Source organism: Phacochoerus africanus, chromosome 5 (genome assembly GCF_016906955.1).
Source record: "Phacochoerus africanus isolate WHEZ1 chromosome 5, ROS_Pafr_v1, whole genome shotgun sequence".
In the NCBI taxonomy this organism is placed as follows: domain Eukaryota; kingdom Metazoa; phylum Chordata; class Mammalia; order Artiodactyla; family Suidae; genus Phacochoerus; species Phacochoerus africanus.
Genome location: NC_062548.1, coordinates 9,552,752 through 9,571,353, shown reverse-complemented (window position 1 = coordinate 9,571,353; position 18,602 = coordinate 9,552,752). Strand labels below are relative to the sequence as shown.

The window sequence follows — 18,602 nt, the reverse complement described above, 5'->3', positions numbered from 1 at the left end:
CAGCTTGTAGATTATCCTTGCATTTCCCAACAGGGCCTGAAGAGGGCACTGTAGCCCAGGAGTGGCGTTGGCCAGAGTGAAAATTCTCCGTGGGTCCTGCCCCACTGCTGACTCCTCCCACCACAGCTTCACCTCTACCCCCTCACACACATACACTTGGCAAATACCCTCCAACCCCTAACCTGCCCATATTTTTCCTACCGCAGATTGCAAAACATCCCCTCCTTTTTTGCCTATTTGCAGGGGGGGTAGGCTGACTTTTCTAAGTTTCATGATATAAGCAGAAGGACTGATCCCCACGTTTATAATAAGGGCCAGGATGGAGGTTCCCGGACAGTTTTGTGACATCTTTTTCTATCTGCACAGGTCTGTCTTGGGCGTTACTTTGCAGCTGAAACATCATTTCTGGGCAGGCATTTGAAGATGATTGTCAGAGGGGAGGGTAAAATTAGAAGTAGGGATCAAGGAGTTTCCATCGTGGCTCAGTGGTTAACAAACCTGACTAGGAACCATGAGGTTGCGGGTTTGATCCCTGGCCTTGCTCAGTGGGTTGAGGATCCGGTGTTGCCTTGAGCTGTGGTATAAGTTGCAGACGGTCGCAGACAGATCCCGCATGGCTGTGGCTGTGGCATAGGCCGGCAGCTACAGCTCCGATTGGACCCCTGGCCTGGGAACTTCCATATGCTGTGGGAAGCAGCCCTAGAAAAAAGGAAAAAAGCCAAAAAAAGAAGAAGAAGTAGGGATCAAGAGTGGAGGTTGAGTGAGTCCCCCATCTCGGGGGAGCAGGGAGGGATTATGTGGCAGGGATAGCAGCAGTGGGAAGGGGTGAGTGCTGGGAGAACTGAAGATTCCCGTCATCTTGGCCTTGGGCAAGTTATTTTACTTCTTCCTCTGAACCGTGGGAGTGACAGCAGTAATGTTCTCATGGGGCAGTGTGGGGATAAAATGTCATGTAAGGGAACTACCTGGAGTAGTGCTGGGCAGTGGTTGATCAATGAGATGGCTCCCTGGGAAGATGGTTTCTACAGTACCTCTATCTGTAGCCCCTTCTGCAAGTTTCAGGGTGGATCATTAATGGTAACCGTCCCAAGGAAAGATCCACTGGATTCAGAGGGTGTTTGTGTGCTAAGATGCCAAAGGCTGATTCTGGCAAGGTGGCATTAGAAGAAGGGGCCACAGAGAGGAGGCAGAAAATAATAAGGGTCCAGTGGCCAGTGTTGACAGCTGCCACCAGCCCCCAAGGGGCCCCTCCTCCTGGCCACTATCTCCTTGCTGGCAGCCGAGGCTCACTAAAGACTTATCCTGGGCCAGTTGGCAGCTGCCTACTGAGGACTAGCCTTGAATGGAGCCACCTTATTGACCAGCGTGGGCAGAGCTGTGGCCTCAGGCCCAGTGGGGTCAAGAGGTCAGACAGGCCATGCAAGGCTGCACGTAGGGCCCAACCCCCTCCACTTCTGGTTTCCCAGACCTGCTGCCTACTGCCAGGATAGGGCAGAGCCAGGGAAGTAGGGGGCTCCCAGGAAAAGAGAAAAGCCAAGAGTCAGGTTGTGGTTTCAGTTCTTGCCAGTGAGATTGAAAAATACACAAAACTTGGACCTAGTGAGAGCCAGGGGCCAGCCCCCATCCCGTCATGGCTCCCACCACCCTCCTTGTCCAGTGGGCTCTTGCTGTTGCGGGAGTCTCCATGAGACCTGGAGAATTCATGGCTTGCCTCCTAAATTCTCCAGTCCATTCTGTCCCTGCTTGGTAGGTGCAAAAGGAGGTATTTTCCCTCCAGCTTGTCCAGGCATCACAGTTGTGCAGGGCACCGAGATGAGTCTCACTGTCTCCCCAGACTGGCACGGTCCCCAAGTTTAAGCTGATCTCTGAATTCCTCCTGCTTTGGGGGCTCAGGCTGGCCCCGTGACATCCTTAGGTTTGAGTTGAGCTCTGGACGGTTCCTTTAGCCCTTGAGATGTCACCGCTGGCCCTGGAGTGTCCGTGGGACAGGCTGGCGCTGAGCTGATGGCCCCTCAGCGGGGGTTGGGAGTGGAGGTGCAGAAAGGCATGGCACAGGCAGTGGTGGTGAGCGAAGTGGTGGACATGCCCCGGGTGGGAACACCAAGTCACCTGTCCCCTCTCCTGCAGGCCTCTCCAGTGTACAGCGTCAGCTTTCCCCGCAGGAAATTGGAGTAGTTGCGGAAAAGTTTGCACAAAGTATCAACAGCAAATGTTCGGAGTGGGGTGGCAGAGGAGGGGGAAGCGTCTGGAAGGGGGATGGCTTCCTTCTGCCAAGAAGAGAACAGAAGTTTACTGCAGTGCCGGGGACCCCGGAGGGACATGGGGTTCAGGATAGAATCACAGGGGGGACAAGGAGAGCCCTGGCATTTCCTTGGCAGGGCCCTCCTCCCACTTTCCAGAAAGGGCAACACAAGTGTGAGGGAGAGTCCTACACACCTGGGCTCCCAGCGCCCGAAGCAGGGAGGTGAGGCTGCGCAGGCCGCTGACGGCTTTGTCCACATGCAGCTGCAGGGACTCAGATGGCTGGGAGGAGTTGGCCAACAGGGCCTGGCCCTGCAGGATGGCTTCTGAGAGCAGGGCCAGACCCTGCCAGACCTCCATGGCCTGCTGCTGGACCTGAAGAGACCAGAGACTCAGAGTCAGCTGGCCCAAGCCAGCCCCTCCCTCCTTCTTCTCAGCAGCCCCAAGCCGACACAAGTTTTGTTGAATGAATGAACAAATGAATGAACGAATTAACATTCCATTCAGCCCTCATCTTTGCTGCTCCGTTTTTTCTCACTGTCATTCTCCTTCCCACCCTATGAGGTTCCCCAAATGAGACTTCCCAAGAGAATGGGAAAAAGGAACTCACCTCCATCCTCTTCCAGGCATAGAAGTTAACCTTGGTGTCTGGGACGGTGATATTCTCACTGAAACTGCAGCTTTCGGCACAGCCCATCTGCAATGCACAATCCCGGAGTCAGGGGCCCCAAGGGCTCCTGCCGGCCCTGCCCCTTACCTAGCTTCCAGATTTGTGATGGGACTACCACTTTTATCACTTTGGCTGGGGGCTCTGGCTCCCCACCTCCACGCCTGAAACCAGTTCCAGGTTCCTGGATCTTGGAGGAGACCCTGAACTCCTGAGAGTGAGACCTGTGGAAGATCCTGGGGAGGGGCCTCACCGTGGCATTTTCGCCCTCCTTGGCCTCCAAGATGTACCTCTCCAGGACTCGGCTGTCACAGATGAGGCGTGGGGGGGCGCCCAGGACTGGGAGGCCCAGAGGAAGCAGCAGCAAGGACAGCAGAAGCAGCCGGGCAGGACATTCTAGGAAAGAGAGCCAGGCTGAATGTGAGGCTGGGCATTGCAGGAGAAGGGTTGGTTTAGACGGACAGGTTCACCCATCCGGCCGCCTGGCCCCCAGCCAGCCGTCCCGACTCCAACCTTGCGAGCGCGCAGGCTCTGCCTCCTTTGCCTTCATTCAATCCCGCGGCCGCGTGCACACCCCACCCCCCAACTACCGGAATCCACTTGTCCCGGCCAAACTTCAATCCCGGTGTGACAGAGGCTTCCCCTCTCGCAGATCCTGGTTGCTGCTCCCAGGTCCAGGTATCAGCTTTCTCGTCACCCACATAGCAGCCCCTCTTTCCCCTGGACCTGTAAACCTCCACCCGGTCCCAGCTCAGGTTCCGACTTGCTCGGGGACTCCCCAAGCCCCGCCGGCAGGTGAAGGCTGCCCCACCCCCCTTGCCCTTCCGGGGTCCTTGGCAAGTCTCAGGTCCTTGAACCTAGCCCCCGTCGGGGCCAACAGCCCCAGCGGTAAATTCCTCCTCAAACAGGGGCTGGGCGGGCGGCCGGGAGTACTCACCGCGCGCCCCCATCTCCGCGCCTCGCCCGGCCCCTCAGCGTCCTGGGGCTTGGCGGGTGCCGGCGCCGGGAGCCCGCATCCTGGGAAGCCTGGCGGGACAGGGCCACCTCTCCGCCCTAAGGAGGGGGCTGCTGTCCGGGACCCCCGAGGCGGGGTCGGAACAGAGCGCTCAGGGAGGGCCCCCAGCCAGGGTCCGGAGGACGGCGAGGCGAGGCGAGGCGACGGGCCGGGGTTGGCCCGGGGACTGCGGCGGCGGCCGGGGTTCGGGGCTGTTATCAGCTGTGTGCGTGCGTGTGGGGGGTTGGGGGGAGGCTGTGTGCGTGAGGGGTCGCGGGAGGTGTGGGCCGGAGGGGTCAGAGCCGGGGCAGGACGCCTGGGTCGGGGGCCCTCAGGGGCGTGAGACCAGCGGGCGTGAGTGCGGGGCACGGGGCTACCCGCCCGATCCCTGAGTTCCTGAAGGTGCAGCTGGGTGCTCTCAGCTGGATGGGCAGAAGGCTGCGCTGGGAAAGCAGTGCCATTCTGGGAAAGACTGGTGACCCCGACGGCCCTCTGGAGAAGGGGGTGTCCCCATCTTGGGCGGAGACTCAGAGCTGGGATTGCAAGGCATCTGGGTGTGGAAGCCGAGAAGGTGCTGGTGGGGCACGCCAGTGGCCTCCTCAAAATCCCAGTTCTTGTTCTAGAAACTAGGGTCGTTTTGTTGAGGAATTTAATGGGGGCCTCACAGAGCAAGAAATTTGGGGGAGTCTTCTACCCCCCTTCTAGGACCCTGAAAAGCCAGATACTGAACTTTTAGGCTAATCTGTGTGACAAAATTCTTATCTTTTTTTGGGGGGGGTCTTTTTAGGGCCTCACCAAGCCACATCTCTGACCTACACCACAGCTCATGGCAACACTGGATCCTTAACCCACTGAGCAGGACCAGGGATCGAACCTGCATCCTCATGGATGCTAGTCAGACTCGATTCTGCTGAGCCATGATGGTAACTCCCACAAAATTCTTTAAGAACTCTAGTATAGAGCTAACCCCCAGAGTGAGGGCACTTAGAATTTGCAGCTAAATTTTGTGGCTTCTGGGAAGCCCTGAGGCAGGGGTTCAGGTCTGGGGAGCAGGAATCCAAGGCTAGCCAGCCTCTCAAACCTTGGAAAGGAGTGAGTCTGAGTCCCTGAACCTCAGTGCTCTCACCTGTGAAATGGGTGTCATGAAAAACCAGTCCCAGCTCATGCAGTTCTCATAAAAGATGGAGAAGTCTGCACTGTGGCTCAGGAGTAACGAACTCAACTAGTATCTGTGAGGACAAGGGTTCAATCCCTGGCCCCTTTCAGTGGGTTAAGGATCCGATTTTGCTATGAGCTATGGTGAAGATCATAGATGCAGCTCGGATCCCCCATTCCTGTGGCTGTGGCATAGGCTGGCAGCTGCAGCTCTGATTCAACCCTAGCCTGGGAACTTCCATATGCCACAAGTGCGGCCCTAAAAAGACCAAAAAAAAAAAAAAAAAGTCAGGGAAGTCTGGAATTCCTTGGTGGCACATGGGGTTGAGGATCTAGTGTTGTCACTGCTGTGGTGCAGGTTAAATACCTACCTGGTCTGGGAACTTTTGTATGCTTTAGGCACAGCCAAAAAAAAAAAAAAAAAGGCAAGGAAGTCCTACAAACACAGGTAGATATTTATACATTCACTCCCTCCCCAGTCCCATGATATTAGAGATACCTTATTCATGCATTCAGTGTCTTCTTAGTGCAAGACAATTGACTACAAAATTTTCAGGACCAAAAGATGTGTTGAACCCTGCTTCCTGCCTCCTGCCTCCTGCCTCCTGGAGTTTGTAGCTTACAGTAGAGAGAAGGGGGGGTCCATGGGGCCTGGAGGACTGAGGTGTACAGATCTGAGCTGTAAGAGTTTGGAAGAGGGGAGCTCACCTCCAGCAGAGGGAATCAAGGGAGATTTGATACAGGAGGTGACAACAAGCTCAGCCTTGAAGGGTGGGTAAGATTTCAATGGGAAGAGATGTGAGGTGGGTGGGGGAGGTTGGTCCATTGCCTAGTTGGGGTGGAGGCTGTGGGAGGAGAGGTGGAGATGGGGCTAGAGTACTGTTAGGGAAGGGTCAGGCTGCGAAGGGCCGTGAATGCCGCTCTGAAGAATTTGGATTTTGTTTGGAAAGAGTGGGAAATAGTCATTTACTCACTCAAGAAATATACATGTGGGAGTTCCTGTTATGGCTGAGCGGGTTATGAACCCAATTAGTATCCATGAGGATGCAGGTTTGATCCCTGGCCTCCCTCAGTGGGTTAAGGATACCGTGTTGCCGAAAGCTGTGGCATAGATGACAGCTGCAGCTCTGACTCATCCCCTAGCCTAGGAACTTCCATATGCTGCAGGTGCAGCCCTAAAAATAAAATAATTTTTTTTTGTCTTTTGTCTTTTTTAGGGCCGCACCCACAGCATATGGAGGTTCCCAGGCTAGGAGTCTAATCGGAGTTGTTGCTGCCAGCCTCCACCACAGCCACAACAGCGTGGGATCCAAGCCGTGTCTTCAGCCTACCCCACAGCTCATGGCAACACCAGATCCTGAACCCACTGAGCGAGGCCAGGGATTGAACCCGCAATCTCATGGTTCCTAGTGAGATTTGTTGCTGCTGTGTTGCGACAGGAACTCCCCTAAAAATAAAATAAATTTTAAAAAAGAAATATACATGTAAGAGTACCTACTCTTGGCCAGGGACCTGGGGTTGGAGCAGTGATTGAAACAGACAAGAATGCTTACCAGGAGTTCTTTTGTGGTTCAGCCAGTTTAGGGTTTGGCATTGCCTGGTGGAACTGACATTCTAGTGGAGAGATGGATGATAAACACAAAAATGAATAAAAGATGGAGGATCTCTAATGGCAAAAATGACTAAAGAGAAAAGGCCCAGGAGTGTTGAAGGAGAGGGCAGTGTTAGGTGAATTAGGAAGCGATGCCTGTTGAGAAGATGATGGAGGCAGCCATGAGTAACCGGTTGGGGAAAGGGCATTCTCAAAGAGGGGTTCAGAAAGATGAACGGGAAGGGCAGGGAGACAGAAGCTTTGGGGAAATAATAGGAAATAATAAGGGTCTGACTTGCTCGGACCCTGCTCCCCTGCCCTCTGCTCACCTTGAGCCTGCTCTGGGGGCCCCCCTCGAACCTGGTGTACTGGCTGCTGGTCTGCACACCCCATTATGCCCTCTGGTCCCAGTTTCCCTCTCAGCACCCAGGCAGCCTCCACGCCTCACTTGGCCCTCAAAGCCCAATTCTGCTCCCTTCCCAGATCCCAGCTGTGGGACGAGCACACGCACACTCACGTCCACACACGTCCACACATGCATTCTGTCCCGACTCCCCCACACCCCCCGGGCTCTGCTCTCCCAGTCCCCTGACTCCTGCGTCACTGCCCTGACCTGACCATGGAGAGGGGGCCGGGAACAGATGGGGAGGTAGACGCAGCCAGAGGAGAGGGAGGAGAGGAAGAGCCATTCAGGCTGTGGGACCTGCTTCTCTCCTGACAGCAACTTGTCAGAGGTCCCTAAGCCCCTGCCTTTGAGAAAGGAAGGGAGATGGGCCCTGAGCACTAGCCCCTAGGTGCTGGGGACTGCTGACAGAGTGGTCCTGGCTCATCTCCTGGGGCTTTTGGAGAGAGCTACAATTGCAGCCTGGGAGAGGGAATAGAGGACAGTATCTCAGTACACCCTGCACCCAATCCCTGAGCTGTGGTAACTCCACTCAGGGCGCAGAGGCTGGTTTGGGGGCCAGCTTCAGCACAGGTGCTCTTGGATACTGCCCAGCAGGGTCCATCTATCCATCCTTGACAGCAGGGGGCCCTGAAGAGCAGGACGCTATCTGGGGCTCTCCCTCTGATACCCATCAAGCCCTACCAGTGTCCCCTCCATCTGCCTGTTTGCATTTCTCTGGCGTAGTGCTGGCCCAGCGCCAGGACCACCGCAGAGGGTCTCCTCACTGTCTCTTCCCCCCAGGTGAATCCCCAGCCGTGTCACTAGAGTAACTTTCTCATTCAGTGGCCTTGTTCCTATCAGTCCCCTGAGCAGGAGCCTGCAGTGGCTCCCAGTCGCCTCTGAACGAAGACCCTTTGTGCGCTGCCATCCACCTGCCTCTACAGCCTGTTCTCCCACTTGGCTCGTTCCCGCTCCCCCCTCACATGGACTTAGTTGGATGGTTTGCTGCTTCCTGCCCTTTGCTCACTCTGTGTCATCCACCTGGATCTCCCTCCCACACTATCTCTCCCTGTCCTTCAAGCCTCCACCCAAGCATTACCTTCTCTATGAAGCCCTCCCAGATACCCGAGTAGGAAGCTGTCTTCCCCATCTCAGCTGCCATCCTTTATGTATGTGTCTTAGGTCTCTCCTGCCCAGACCACCATGTACAACTGACAAGGTCAGGCAGGACCCAGCTCCAAGAAGTGCCACTCATGTAGACCCAGATGAGAATGGTACCCTCTGGAGTCAGGCAGCACAGGTTAATTGGAGAAGAGAGCAAAGGACCGTGTGCGGCAGATCTTGTTCACCTTGGTGCCATTGGGCACCTAGCATGTTGCCTGTGTGTGGTCATGGCTTGTGTGTGGCTTGCATTACGTGGTCCCTCCACTCCAGGCACCTTGGCCAGAGAAACGGGAGGTCTCGAGGGAGGAAGTGAGCTGCTCAGCCCCCGAATGCGTGCTGGAGCCAGGCCGGGACAACCTCGCTCTGGAATCGAGGGGGCTTGAGACGCTACCTTCTACTTCTTGAGCAGGCAGCTGCTGAGGCAGGGTCTGAAAAGGGACGGTTGTGACCAGAGGATGGCGGGGGTGGAGGCAGGCTCTGTTCCCTGGAGTCTTCCTGGCAGCCAGTTCAGATTGAAAAAGCCAAGAAGCAGATTTACAGCCCCCCATCCCCCGGGGCTGTCCAGACCCCCAGGCAGCATGAAGTCCCAGCTGCCTGGAGTTGTGCTGGGGACGAGAGGGACCTCCAGACCTCTCCTCCTCCTCCTTTCCAAGCAGTGGCTTCTCTTCTGGGCCTCGGGAATTCAGCCAGAGGCCCGGAAGACCTTCTGTGCTGGGAAGCGAGGTGGCCGGCTGGGGACCTCAGAGGGCGTTGGGGGGAGGGCTTCCTGGCCCTTGGGGAACAGGGAAGGGAGCACGGACTCTGGAGAAGGGATTCCTGCTGGACAACCAAAGAAAGTCCTGTGCAAAGGTCAGTTTGGAGAAACTGAGGCAAGTTCTGCTTTCTTGGCCACAGAGTAAGCAGTAGAGCCAGACCCCTGGGTTTCTATTCTTAGTAGCAGCTCTGTGCTTCAGCAGCCTGACAAGGGTTGTCCGGTAAACAAGGCAGCCCGGATTAGCGGCCTGAACTCTGCCACTTACCAAGCACCTGACTTGGACAAGTGACTTTATCTCTGAGCCTGGGGATGGCAAAAATGATAGCAATCACTTGCCAGGACTGTCCTGGGATTGCATGCTGGCCAGCACGGAGTAATTGGTAAAGGCCAGCGGTCATCACTGCGCCCTCACTTCACTCTCCCTGCTGTTTGTCCTCACGTGGGAGTCCTGGAGACCAACTCTCCAGCATATTCCTCAGCCTTCCTCCAGTGTCCTCCACTGTTCCTTCTGGGAAGCTGGGCATGTGTTCACCTTGCCTCTGGTAGTGTAGCTGCCCCCGCGCGAGCCTCACTAGAAAAGGTCACGGGGATGGTGGGTGTGGACAGAGGTACGTCTGGGTGTCTACATCCACTACTCTTTGCGGAAACTTGCCACTGAACACAGCTGAGTGAACCAGCATCCCTGCGGGAGTCGCGGGCTGGTTAAGACAAATATCTAGCAAGTCTCAAACTTAAGTTGATTCAAAGCCCGGGGCCAACCAGGAATCTCTTGTCCCATTAACATAGGTCTCATCCCGGGGCAGGCCTGGGGGTCCCAAGGACCTTGGACTGAATGAGGTCTTCAGGCTCGCCCTAGACAAGCCCTGAAGCATTATGGGGCCACCTTCCTTGGTTACTTGTCTTCTGAATCTCCCCTAATGTTTAAGTCCTTGGAGAAGGGCTCCCAAAGCACCACCACCTTCACCTTGAGCTCCAGAACCACGTCCCCAGGTTAGTTTCTGTGAAAAGTGTCAGGCCCATCCTAGGATCTCTTGCTCACAAGTATGGCTGAATATTCCCACGCTCTTTCCCATATCACCCACCCTTTATCAGAAAACGAAGCTGCTAAATTGGCCAGAGAGGCTTTCCTCTGCAAGCAAAAATAAAACTACAAAATCCTTGGGAGTTCCCGTCATGGCTCAGCAGGTTAAGAATCTGACTAGTATCCATGAGGACGCGGGTTTGATCCCTGACCTCTCTCAGTGGGTTAAGGATCTGCTGTTGCCACAAGCTGTGGCATAGGGTGCAGACACAGCTCACATCTGATGTTGCCATGGCTGTGGCATAGACCAGCAGCTGCAGTTCCAATTCCACCCCTAGCCTGGAAACTTCCATATGCCTCAGGTGCAGCCCTAAAAAAAAAAAGAGAGAGAAAGAAAGAAAAAGAAAAAGCTAAAAAATCCTGACTTTGAAAACACTACTGGCAATAACAATGGGAGTAAAGTTTTTCTCCCACGTAAGTTCTTTGCAGGGGTGCAGTCGTGAATACCAAAGTTTCATTTTGTTAACATGGGGCTTGGGGACTTAAAGATTTTGTATGAACCCTACTGGGCCATCATATAAGCTGTTCCTGTTTGGAAGAATATAGGCCAAGATCTACTCAAGGGAATTTATAGAAGCCTCATACTCTTAAACACCTAAATTTAGCAAATATTTTCCCAGATTGTTCACGGTTCACTGATAACCAATGAATTACAAGAACCTATTGCTTGACACAGGCATCCCCTGATCTGTATATAAGTGAGCCCTCCTGTTCATGTCTTATTTCATGAACCAGCAAACAATTTTAGTACTTTCAGGGAAAGTATATTTTTTCTTTTTTTTTTTTTTGCTTTGTGGGCTGCACCTGAGGCACATGGAAGTTCCCAAACTAGAGGTTCAATCAGAGCTACAGCTGCTGGCCTATGCCACAGTCACAGCAACGTGGGATCCAAGCTGTGTTGGCAACCTACATACACCATAGCTCACGCCAACACTGGATCGTCAACCCATTGAGTGAGACCAGGGATCAAACCTGCATCCTTATGGATACTGGTTGCATTTGTTTCTGCACACCACGACAGAAACCCTCTCTCTTTTTTTTTTTTTTTGTCTTTTTACCTTTTGAGGGCTGCTCCCCCAGCATATGGAGGTTCCCAGGCTAGGAGTCTAATCAGAACTATAGCCACCAGCCTATGCCAGAGCCACAGCAACATGGGATCTGAGCTGCGTCTGCAACCTACACCACAGCTCATGGCCTTCCCACTGAGGAAGGCCAGGGATCGAACCCGCAACCTCATGGTTCCTAGTTGGATTCGTTAACCACTGAGCCACGACGGGAACTCCCAGAAACGCTCTTCTTTTCTTTTCTTTTTGTCTTTACCACAGCATGCAGAAGATCCCAGGCCAGGGATCGAACCTGTACCACAGCAGCGATAACACCAGATCCTTAACCCACTAGGCCACCAGGGAACTCCCAGGAAAATATGTTTTTCTTGCAGCAAAAAGTTAAAAAAAAAAAAAAAAGACTCATAGACTGAGCTAGAAGGGACCTACGAGGTTCTGCAAAGGTGAATGGTCACCCTCTGCTTGCAGGCACACTTCCAATAAGAGATATCTGGGAGCAGAGACTTGTTATAGAGTGGCTAGCAAGCTGTCCTCCTGTGCATGCATCCATCTGTCCACCCGTCAGGTACTTATTAGTTACTGGATTGGGCAATGGTGTCACTTCTCTTTGAAGTTATCCCATCAGTTTGATAACAGACTCCCCTGATCACCCCACCTAGAGGCCAGATCAAAGGAACAGTCTTCATAAAAAAGTGACTTTTTCTTACTGCAAAAATAATATGTGGTCACTGAACAGCTAGAAAATATGGCTAAACCAAAAAACATAAATCTAGAAGCACCCATAATGTCATTAGGAAGATGGAGTCTTTCTTAAAAAAATGATAACTGATTTACAATGTTCTGTCAATTTGTGCTATACAGCAAGATGGAGTCTCAGCTGGTGATTTTCACAGGCCTCTTTCTTGGAGGGATAACCTTTGCTTCACCCCAAATCTCTGTGCAGTGGGACATCTGTTCCCTAAGGAACTACACCAGACATGTACTTCTAGTCCAGCTTCTCCACAGGTTCCAGGTTTGTGGAACATGCCCTTTTCCCCCCAAGTCCTGACCAAGCACCAGAAACTCACCTGACAGACTGCAGTGACTTCCCAGGCAGATCCTCAGCCCAAGCAAACCTGTTCCTGTGTCCCGAGGGCACGTTTTCTTCCCTGCCCTGAGCCACAAAAGTAAAAGCCGACAGGACTAATAACTCAGCCTCGTAAATCAAACACAGATACACATCACCTTCCTTCCCCTCTCTCCATCCCCATTAAGAGGCCCAAGCCTTGTAAATCAACTATAATAAAAAAATTAAAAATAACAAGTTTTTAAAAAAGAGGCCCAAGTCATTCCTTAGCAAAATGGCTCACACTAACAACAGCGGCCTTTGCTATTTATTGAGCACCCCCGCTTGTCTTTTTGGGGTCGCACCCGCATATGGAGGTTCCCAGTTTAGGGGTCGAATTGGAGCTGTAGCCCCTGGCCTACACCACAGCCACAGCAACACCAGATACAAGTCGTGTCTGCAACCTACACCACAACCCATGGCAACGCCAGATCCTTAACCCACCAAGCGAGGCCAGGGATCGAGCCTGCATCCTCATGGATGCTAGTCAGATTCGTTTCCACTGAGCCAGGATGGGACCTCCTGTTGAGCCCTTTTTAATGCCAGGGCAGTTCCAAGCACTATGTGGGTTCTTTGTCTTTTGAAATCTATCAGTCCTTTTTCCTATTAGTTTTTAGAGAACCAGTGGTTTATGCCTCCCCAGGCAGGCCTGCGCCTAACACAGATTCCTTGTAATTAGTGGGTGCTCAGTCATACTGTAGATGATGAGCAAAGGTCTACAGCCTCCTCTGAGATAGCATTTCAGATCTGGCCTCTGGGGCTGTTCTGAAGTAGGTAATTTTGCACTCAGTAGCTGTGGGCTCAGTAGCTGTAGAGCAAAAAGGGAGGGGCACTGCACCCCTTCTGCCCCATCACCGCCTGTTTCCCCAGCTTTGATGGAAAACACTTAGAGCGCCAGCAGAGGGAACAGAGGCCAGGGCTGGCCTTCCTGCCGAAGGGATGCAGAGCTCCCTGCCCCGTCCATGGTGCGTGGACTCCAGCAGATGCGTGAGCTGTCCCCACAGCCCCTACCTGCCCACACTCCCCCTCTATCTTCAGTGGCAGTGCCTAGGGGCTGTTTACACAGACCTGCCACTGAGGGAAGCCCCACTGGCAAGCAGTGAGAGAACATGGAGTAGAAATAACAAATAAGCTGGGAGACGTAGCTGCCAAAACAAACCGAATGCAAAAGGGCTGCTGCCACCACCTCGGCTGGGCCCAGGCCAGAAACACAGACATAAGAGCACATACGTGCAGTGAGACACATAGTTCCCTCCAGCTTCCTGCTGGCTTCCCTCTCTGATACTGGAGCCTTGCAGTCAAGGCTGACAGGGAAACTGGGGTGTGGGGGGAATCAGGGAGACTTGATCGAAATGGTCTCCAGCATTCTACCTCTCAAGCCCACTGTTTCTTGCTTTCTAGCCGCTGAGTGACCCTCCAGTGCCAGAACAGTGATGTTCATGACTCCCCTTTGTGCATGCTGCTCCCTCTGCTAGGTATTTCCTCTCCCCTCTTTTCTGCCTAACAAACTCCTATGCATCCTTTAAAACCCAGGTCAAAGGTGAAGCCATCTCAGACCCCACCAGGAAGTTAGCCATTTTGTTCTTCACTTTTCTACATCAGGGCTACTCTTCTTACATAACCCATCTTAGTCATCTCACAAAAACTAATATACCCACCTTCCCAGTCAAATAGTGGACTCCTTGAAGGCAGGGGCCATTTTATGCTCATCTTTGTATCTACAGGGCCCAGCCCAGGCCTTGGCTTACAACAGGTACTCAGTATGTGTGTAGTAGTTAGAAAGAAGCACTCGTCTTTCTCTCCTTTCCTGAGTTGCTGATAGTCACCTGTACAGCATCAAAGTCCCTCATCAACAGGAATACTCAAGCTGGGGGGGGTGAGATTCTGATAAACAGAAAGGCTGATTTTCAGAACCCCTAACCAAACTGCCTTCAGGCAAACTAGAGGCAAATTCTGTTATTAACCTTTAGATCAAAGGCTTTCAAACTCTCGTGACCTCAACCAACAGTAAGATTTATGTCATAACTAGTACATGTGTCTATATACACATCTACAACTGAAACAGTGTCAACAAGATATTACCATTGAAGCTGCACTTTTTCTTTTTTACTTGCTTTTTAAAAGGCTATGACCCAGAGAATTGATTTTAAAACTCACAAACGGTCACCACCCACTTGGATAACATTGCTTTAGATGACTCGTTTGATAAACATGAGAAATCAGATCCTCCTACAAATATCCAAACAAAAAAGTACTTACGGACTGTATGCCCAGTAACTCAGAGGGAAGACTTTCCTTTCCCTCTTAGAACAGCCTAGCCAGAGGGGTCTGAATAGCTGTTTAGAACAATTTGCCCCCCGCCACCAGGAATCAAATGTAGCTGTCAGTGTGTCGGTCCCCACGACAGCCTTTTACAAAGCAGGGGCCTGTCTTTGCTTCCATCATCCTTATACCCTCACCTTTCTTGTGCCTGGTAACCAGCACCAGAGTAGTGCCTGATGCTTTACACCCCAGCTGGGAAGAATATACACATTATCCACCCTGCCTTCTTCTGAGAGGATGAAAAAAAAAATTTTTTTCTTTGGCTGCCCTGAGGCATATAGAGCTCCTGGGCTCAGGATCAGATCCTTAGCCCAGTGTGTGGGGCTGGAGATCTGACCCGCATCCCAGCACTCCCAATCCCATTGCACCACAGTGGGAGCTCCTGAGAGGATGAAATATTTTAGAGAAAACATTAGGATTTTCAGACTTCTGTTTTGTGCTAAAGTTTGTTTTATGCTGCAGTGTCTGTGGTACAATTTATGCTCTTTCTGTGAAGGCAGGAAACACTGTTTCCCCTCTTGTACCTACGTCCTTGTAAAATTTTACTCCTACTCTCCTTTCCAGGTACACACTGAATTTACACAGCAGAGAGGTGGTGCAGTCGGGTGGCCAGGCACTAACACAACTTGATGCTTTTTAATGTATAGGACAATGGTTACAGACCACAAAGATTCAGGAAGACTCACGGCTTGAGCCCAACAAAAGACAATATTCACCCTCTCAATTCAGAGTCCCCTGGATAGTGAGGGGATAGGCTTTATCCTACACAGTCCTGGTAGAAGGTTCATGTACTCAGTACAAAAGCCACTTCTGAGCCAAGCTGTATGGGGATGGGTGGATAAGGTGGGCTGGCCTCATCTCCTTTACTTAGGTGTGACCCTGAAGACACGGATGTGGATGGCTGAGTTGTTGCGGATCCGGGTCAGTGGCTCTCGTGTATCAGTCTCTGGTTCCAGCTCATCGACAAGCTCCACGGTGGAGGTATTGGCAGCTACCTGCAAGGACCCGAAGCTGCCAGCCTGCAGCTGCAGGGCAATGTTGATGGCGCGGTTGATGGCCAGGCCCAAGCCATGAATGTAGATCTCAGTGCATGCATTCTGACCCCTTACCCCTCCGTCCAGCAGCTTCTGGCAGCGGGCCAACTGGGCCTTAAAGTCAGTCTTCATGTTGACATAAATGTCATTGGGCCTCCGGGGCAAGCGGTGGGGAAGCCGCTTCCGCAGGGTGTATTCCACCGGGTCCAGCTCGGCCTCGACGGCCCCGCGGGGTTCTCGGTTTTCGGCCATGCAGTGTGCCCTGGTGTGGGAGAAAGATCAGCCATGGGTGAGGAGAGACCAGGCTTCCTTTCCTACCCCGTTTTCCGCCCAAAGGGTGCAGCCAAGAGGGGTCGCACTCGACGCCCCTCGTCGCTTCAAATCTCAGTCCCCTCCCACTTACCTCAAGCTCAAGCATCTCCCCCACCTCCGGTTCCCATTCATCCATCACATCGCTTCCAATCTCAGGCCCCTCCACCGCCCCAGCTATTCCCACGCCTACCTTCTTCGCTCCACAGTGCCCTCTGCGCGCACGCAGCCCGCTCCCCTGCCAGACCACTCGAGCGTTGCGCCGACCAGTCTGAAGGGAAGGAGCTGCCCGCAACTCCCAGGCCCCAAAAACGGAAGAGAAGGGAAGGGACTCGCCGCAAGAACGCCGGAACACGGGCGCCCTTAGTACCAGGCTCCTGAAAAGGCCCCCGAGTGCGCAGGCGCAACCATACCCCGTGGCCAGGCCCGGGCGATCCGCGAATCGCCTTCCCGGCATCCGTTCTCCCCGCCCCTTTCCTGAGTTGCTCGCAAAACCGCGCGATGTGTTTGAGTAACGCGAGGCTTCCGGGGGTGATGGGATCTACCACTTGTAAGCTGCAGAGGCAGGGGGCGTATACCAAGTCGAAGCCGGGGAGGATCTGGAAAGAGAAAGGTTAGCTTCCCTGGGCCAATCCCACCCAGTACCCGGTTCCCGGAGGGGTCCTGAAGGGGAGAAAAGAGAGGAGGTTTTCTAGGGGTGTGGAGGATTTAGGGGTAAGGGTCTTCCAAAGGTGTAAGGGAGGACGGCGAATTCCACTGATCTTGATCGCGAATGGCCTGAAGAGAAGTCTGGACTTCCGGGTCCATCGCAGTTCCTCGGGTCAGAGGAGGTGTGGCAGAACTGATCTCCCGTCCAAGATTCCGGCTGCCCGAAGATGGGGGCAAGCAAGGCCCGGCCCTTGGCGGAGGACAAGTTCTTTGGCTCGGGGACTCCTCTGCAGTTTACGGGGACCCGTTCTTCTCCCCTTTCTCTAACCAGGGTGACCTCCAGGCCAGCCCCTGGGGACGCGAGTTGTGAGCCGTGGGGCTAGCCTTTACAGCTTCCCTGTGGCTCGCAGACCCACTAGCACTCCTCAGTCATCATCCACCAGCTCTTTGGCTTCTGCCCGCCACCCAGGAGCAGGGACCTGCGCCCCCTGGCGGGAAGGGCAGGGCAGCACAGAGGGATTGGAGGCTCCCTAAGACCAGTGGGGAGGGGTTCTCGGCTCAGGTTGCTTTAGCTTTGGTAGAGTTCCACTGGAAACTGAGTTAGAGCTGCACTGGGGTCCTTGACTGTTCTTCGCTTGAGTTTTCTCATCACTCAAACAGGGATGACAATTCCTGTTCTTGCCACTGAGTTTCGAAACCCGATATAACCTTGGGTAAACTGTAAGCCTATACATTTGAGTTGGCATTTTTATGCCCCCTACCGGCTTTTTGTTGCCTGGGGTGGAGTCTGACTCCGTTTGACTGGAGGTTGTAAAGTGGTCAGGTTCCTGAGAACTTTCCCAGCACCATTTAAATCCTGTGGTTCTTTTTAGCTTCAGATATTTACAAGTTTGGGGGCTATTTGGGGGTGAGGAGGAAAGCCTGTCTACCACTTTATTCTGCTTCAGAAGTGACATATGAGCTGAGTTTTGATGGACAAACAGGAGTTCTTCAGGGAACCAAGGAGTATTCTGGAAACATTTTTAAAAGAATGGAAGTGTAATCCAAGCTTCCACCTCAAGGAACTAGAAAAAGAGCGAAGTAAAGCCAAAGGGAGAAGATGGGAGGAAACAATAAAAAACAAAAACCAATTAAATTATGAGAGAAAGAATGTATATATACGTGTGATTGGGTCACTTTGATGTATGTAAAGCAGAAATTGGCACAACACTGTAAATCAACTATACTTTAATAAAAACAAACCAAAAAACCTCAGTTAAACTGAACACAAGAAAACAATAAAGAAATTCAAACCAAAAGCTGGTTCTTTGAAAAAGATCAATAAAATGGATAAGCCTCCAGCAAGACTGACAAAGAACAAGAGAACGAAGATTCAAATTATAATTACCAGACATGAAAGAGAGGATAGCACTAAAGATCCCTCATATATTAAAGTATACTTAGAGTAATAGAGAACACGCTACAGACAAATTCCACAATTTATGGACCAATTCCCAGAAAACTACATACTACCAAACTTACCCAAGATGAAGTAGATCATCTGCATAGTTCTGTAACTATTAAGGAAATTAAATTCATAGGTTTTTTTTTTAACTTTATAAAAAGAAATATCTTGGCCCACATAGTTTTACTGGTGAATTCTACCAAAAAAAAGAAAGAAAACGCAAATTCTAGACAATCTCTTTTCAGAAAACAAAAGAAGAGGGTCCATTTTATGAGACCCAAACCAGACAGATTATACAAAGTAGAAAACCACAAACCAATATCTCTCATGAACAATGCAAAAAAAAAATCCTCAACAAAATCTTAGCAAACTGAATCTAGTGGTATATAAAAAAAGAATTATACACCACAACCAAGTAGAGTTTATTCCAAAGATGCAGGACTGTTTCCATATAAGAAAACCAATCAGTATTATCTACCATATTAATAAACTAAAGGAAAAAAACATATATGATCATATTAATTGATACAGAAAAAACATTTAACACAACTTAGAACCCATTTATGATAAAAGCTCTTAGCAAAAAGAATGGAAGGAACTTCCTCAACCTGGTAAAGGGTTACAGAAACCCTACAGTAACCACC

General features: G+C 51.9%; 2 protein-coding genes across 2 annotated transcripts; both read right to left on the bottom strand.

Annotated features, from left to right (window-relative positions):
- Nucleotides 1–1,514: 1,514 nt before the first annotated feature.
- EPO (erythropoietin) lies at nt 1,515–3,980 on the bottom strand. Its single transcript, XM_047779117.1, has 5 exons — nt 3,846–3,980; nt 3,162–3,304; nt 2,852–2,938; nt 2,437–2,616; nt 1,515–2,267 (listed from the first exon to the last, which is right to left on the bottom strand). The coding sequence occupies exons 1-5, from the start codon at nt 3,856–3,858 to the stop codon at nt 2,106–2,108; spliced, it is 585 nt and encodes a 194-aa protein (XP_047635073.1). The 5' UTR covers nt 3,859–3,980; the 3' UTR covers nt 1,515–2,105.
- Nucleotides 3,981–15,129: 11,149 nt separating this feature from the next.
- POP7 (POP7 homolog, ribonuclease P/MRP subunit) lies at nt 15,130–16,983 on the bottom strand. Its single transcript, XM_047779723.1, has 2 exons — nt 16,060–16,983; nt 15,130–15,819 (listed from the first exon to the last, which is right to left on the bottom strand). The coding sequence occupies exon 2, from the start codon at nt 15,807–15,809 to the stop codon at nt 15,387–15,389; it is 423 nt and encodes a 140-aa protein (XP_047635679.1). The 5' UTR covers nt 15,810–15,819; nt 16,060–16,983; the 3' UTR covers nt 15,130–15,386.
- Between the last annotated feature and the right edge of the window lie 1,619 nt (nt 16,984–18,602).

Bases quoted from the DNA above. Each gene is read 5' to 3' on its own strand.
- EPO (XM_047779117.1), bottom strand. The intron at 2,617-2,851 runs GTGAGTTCCTTT...TGGTCTCTTCAG, and splicing joins ATGCCTGGAAGAGGATGGAG to GTCCAGCAGCAGGCCATGGA. The intron at 2,268-2,436 runs GTGTGTAGGACT...TCTTCTTGGCAG, and splicing joins TTCGGGCGCTGGGAGCCCAG to AAGGAAGCCATCCCCCTTCC.
- POP7 (XM_047779723.1), bottom strand. From the start codon at position 15,809: ATGGCCGAAAACCGAGAACCCCGCGGGGCCGTCGAGGCCGAGCTGGAC.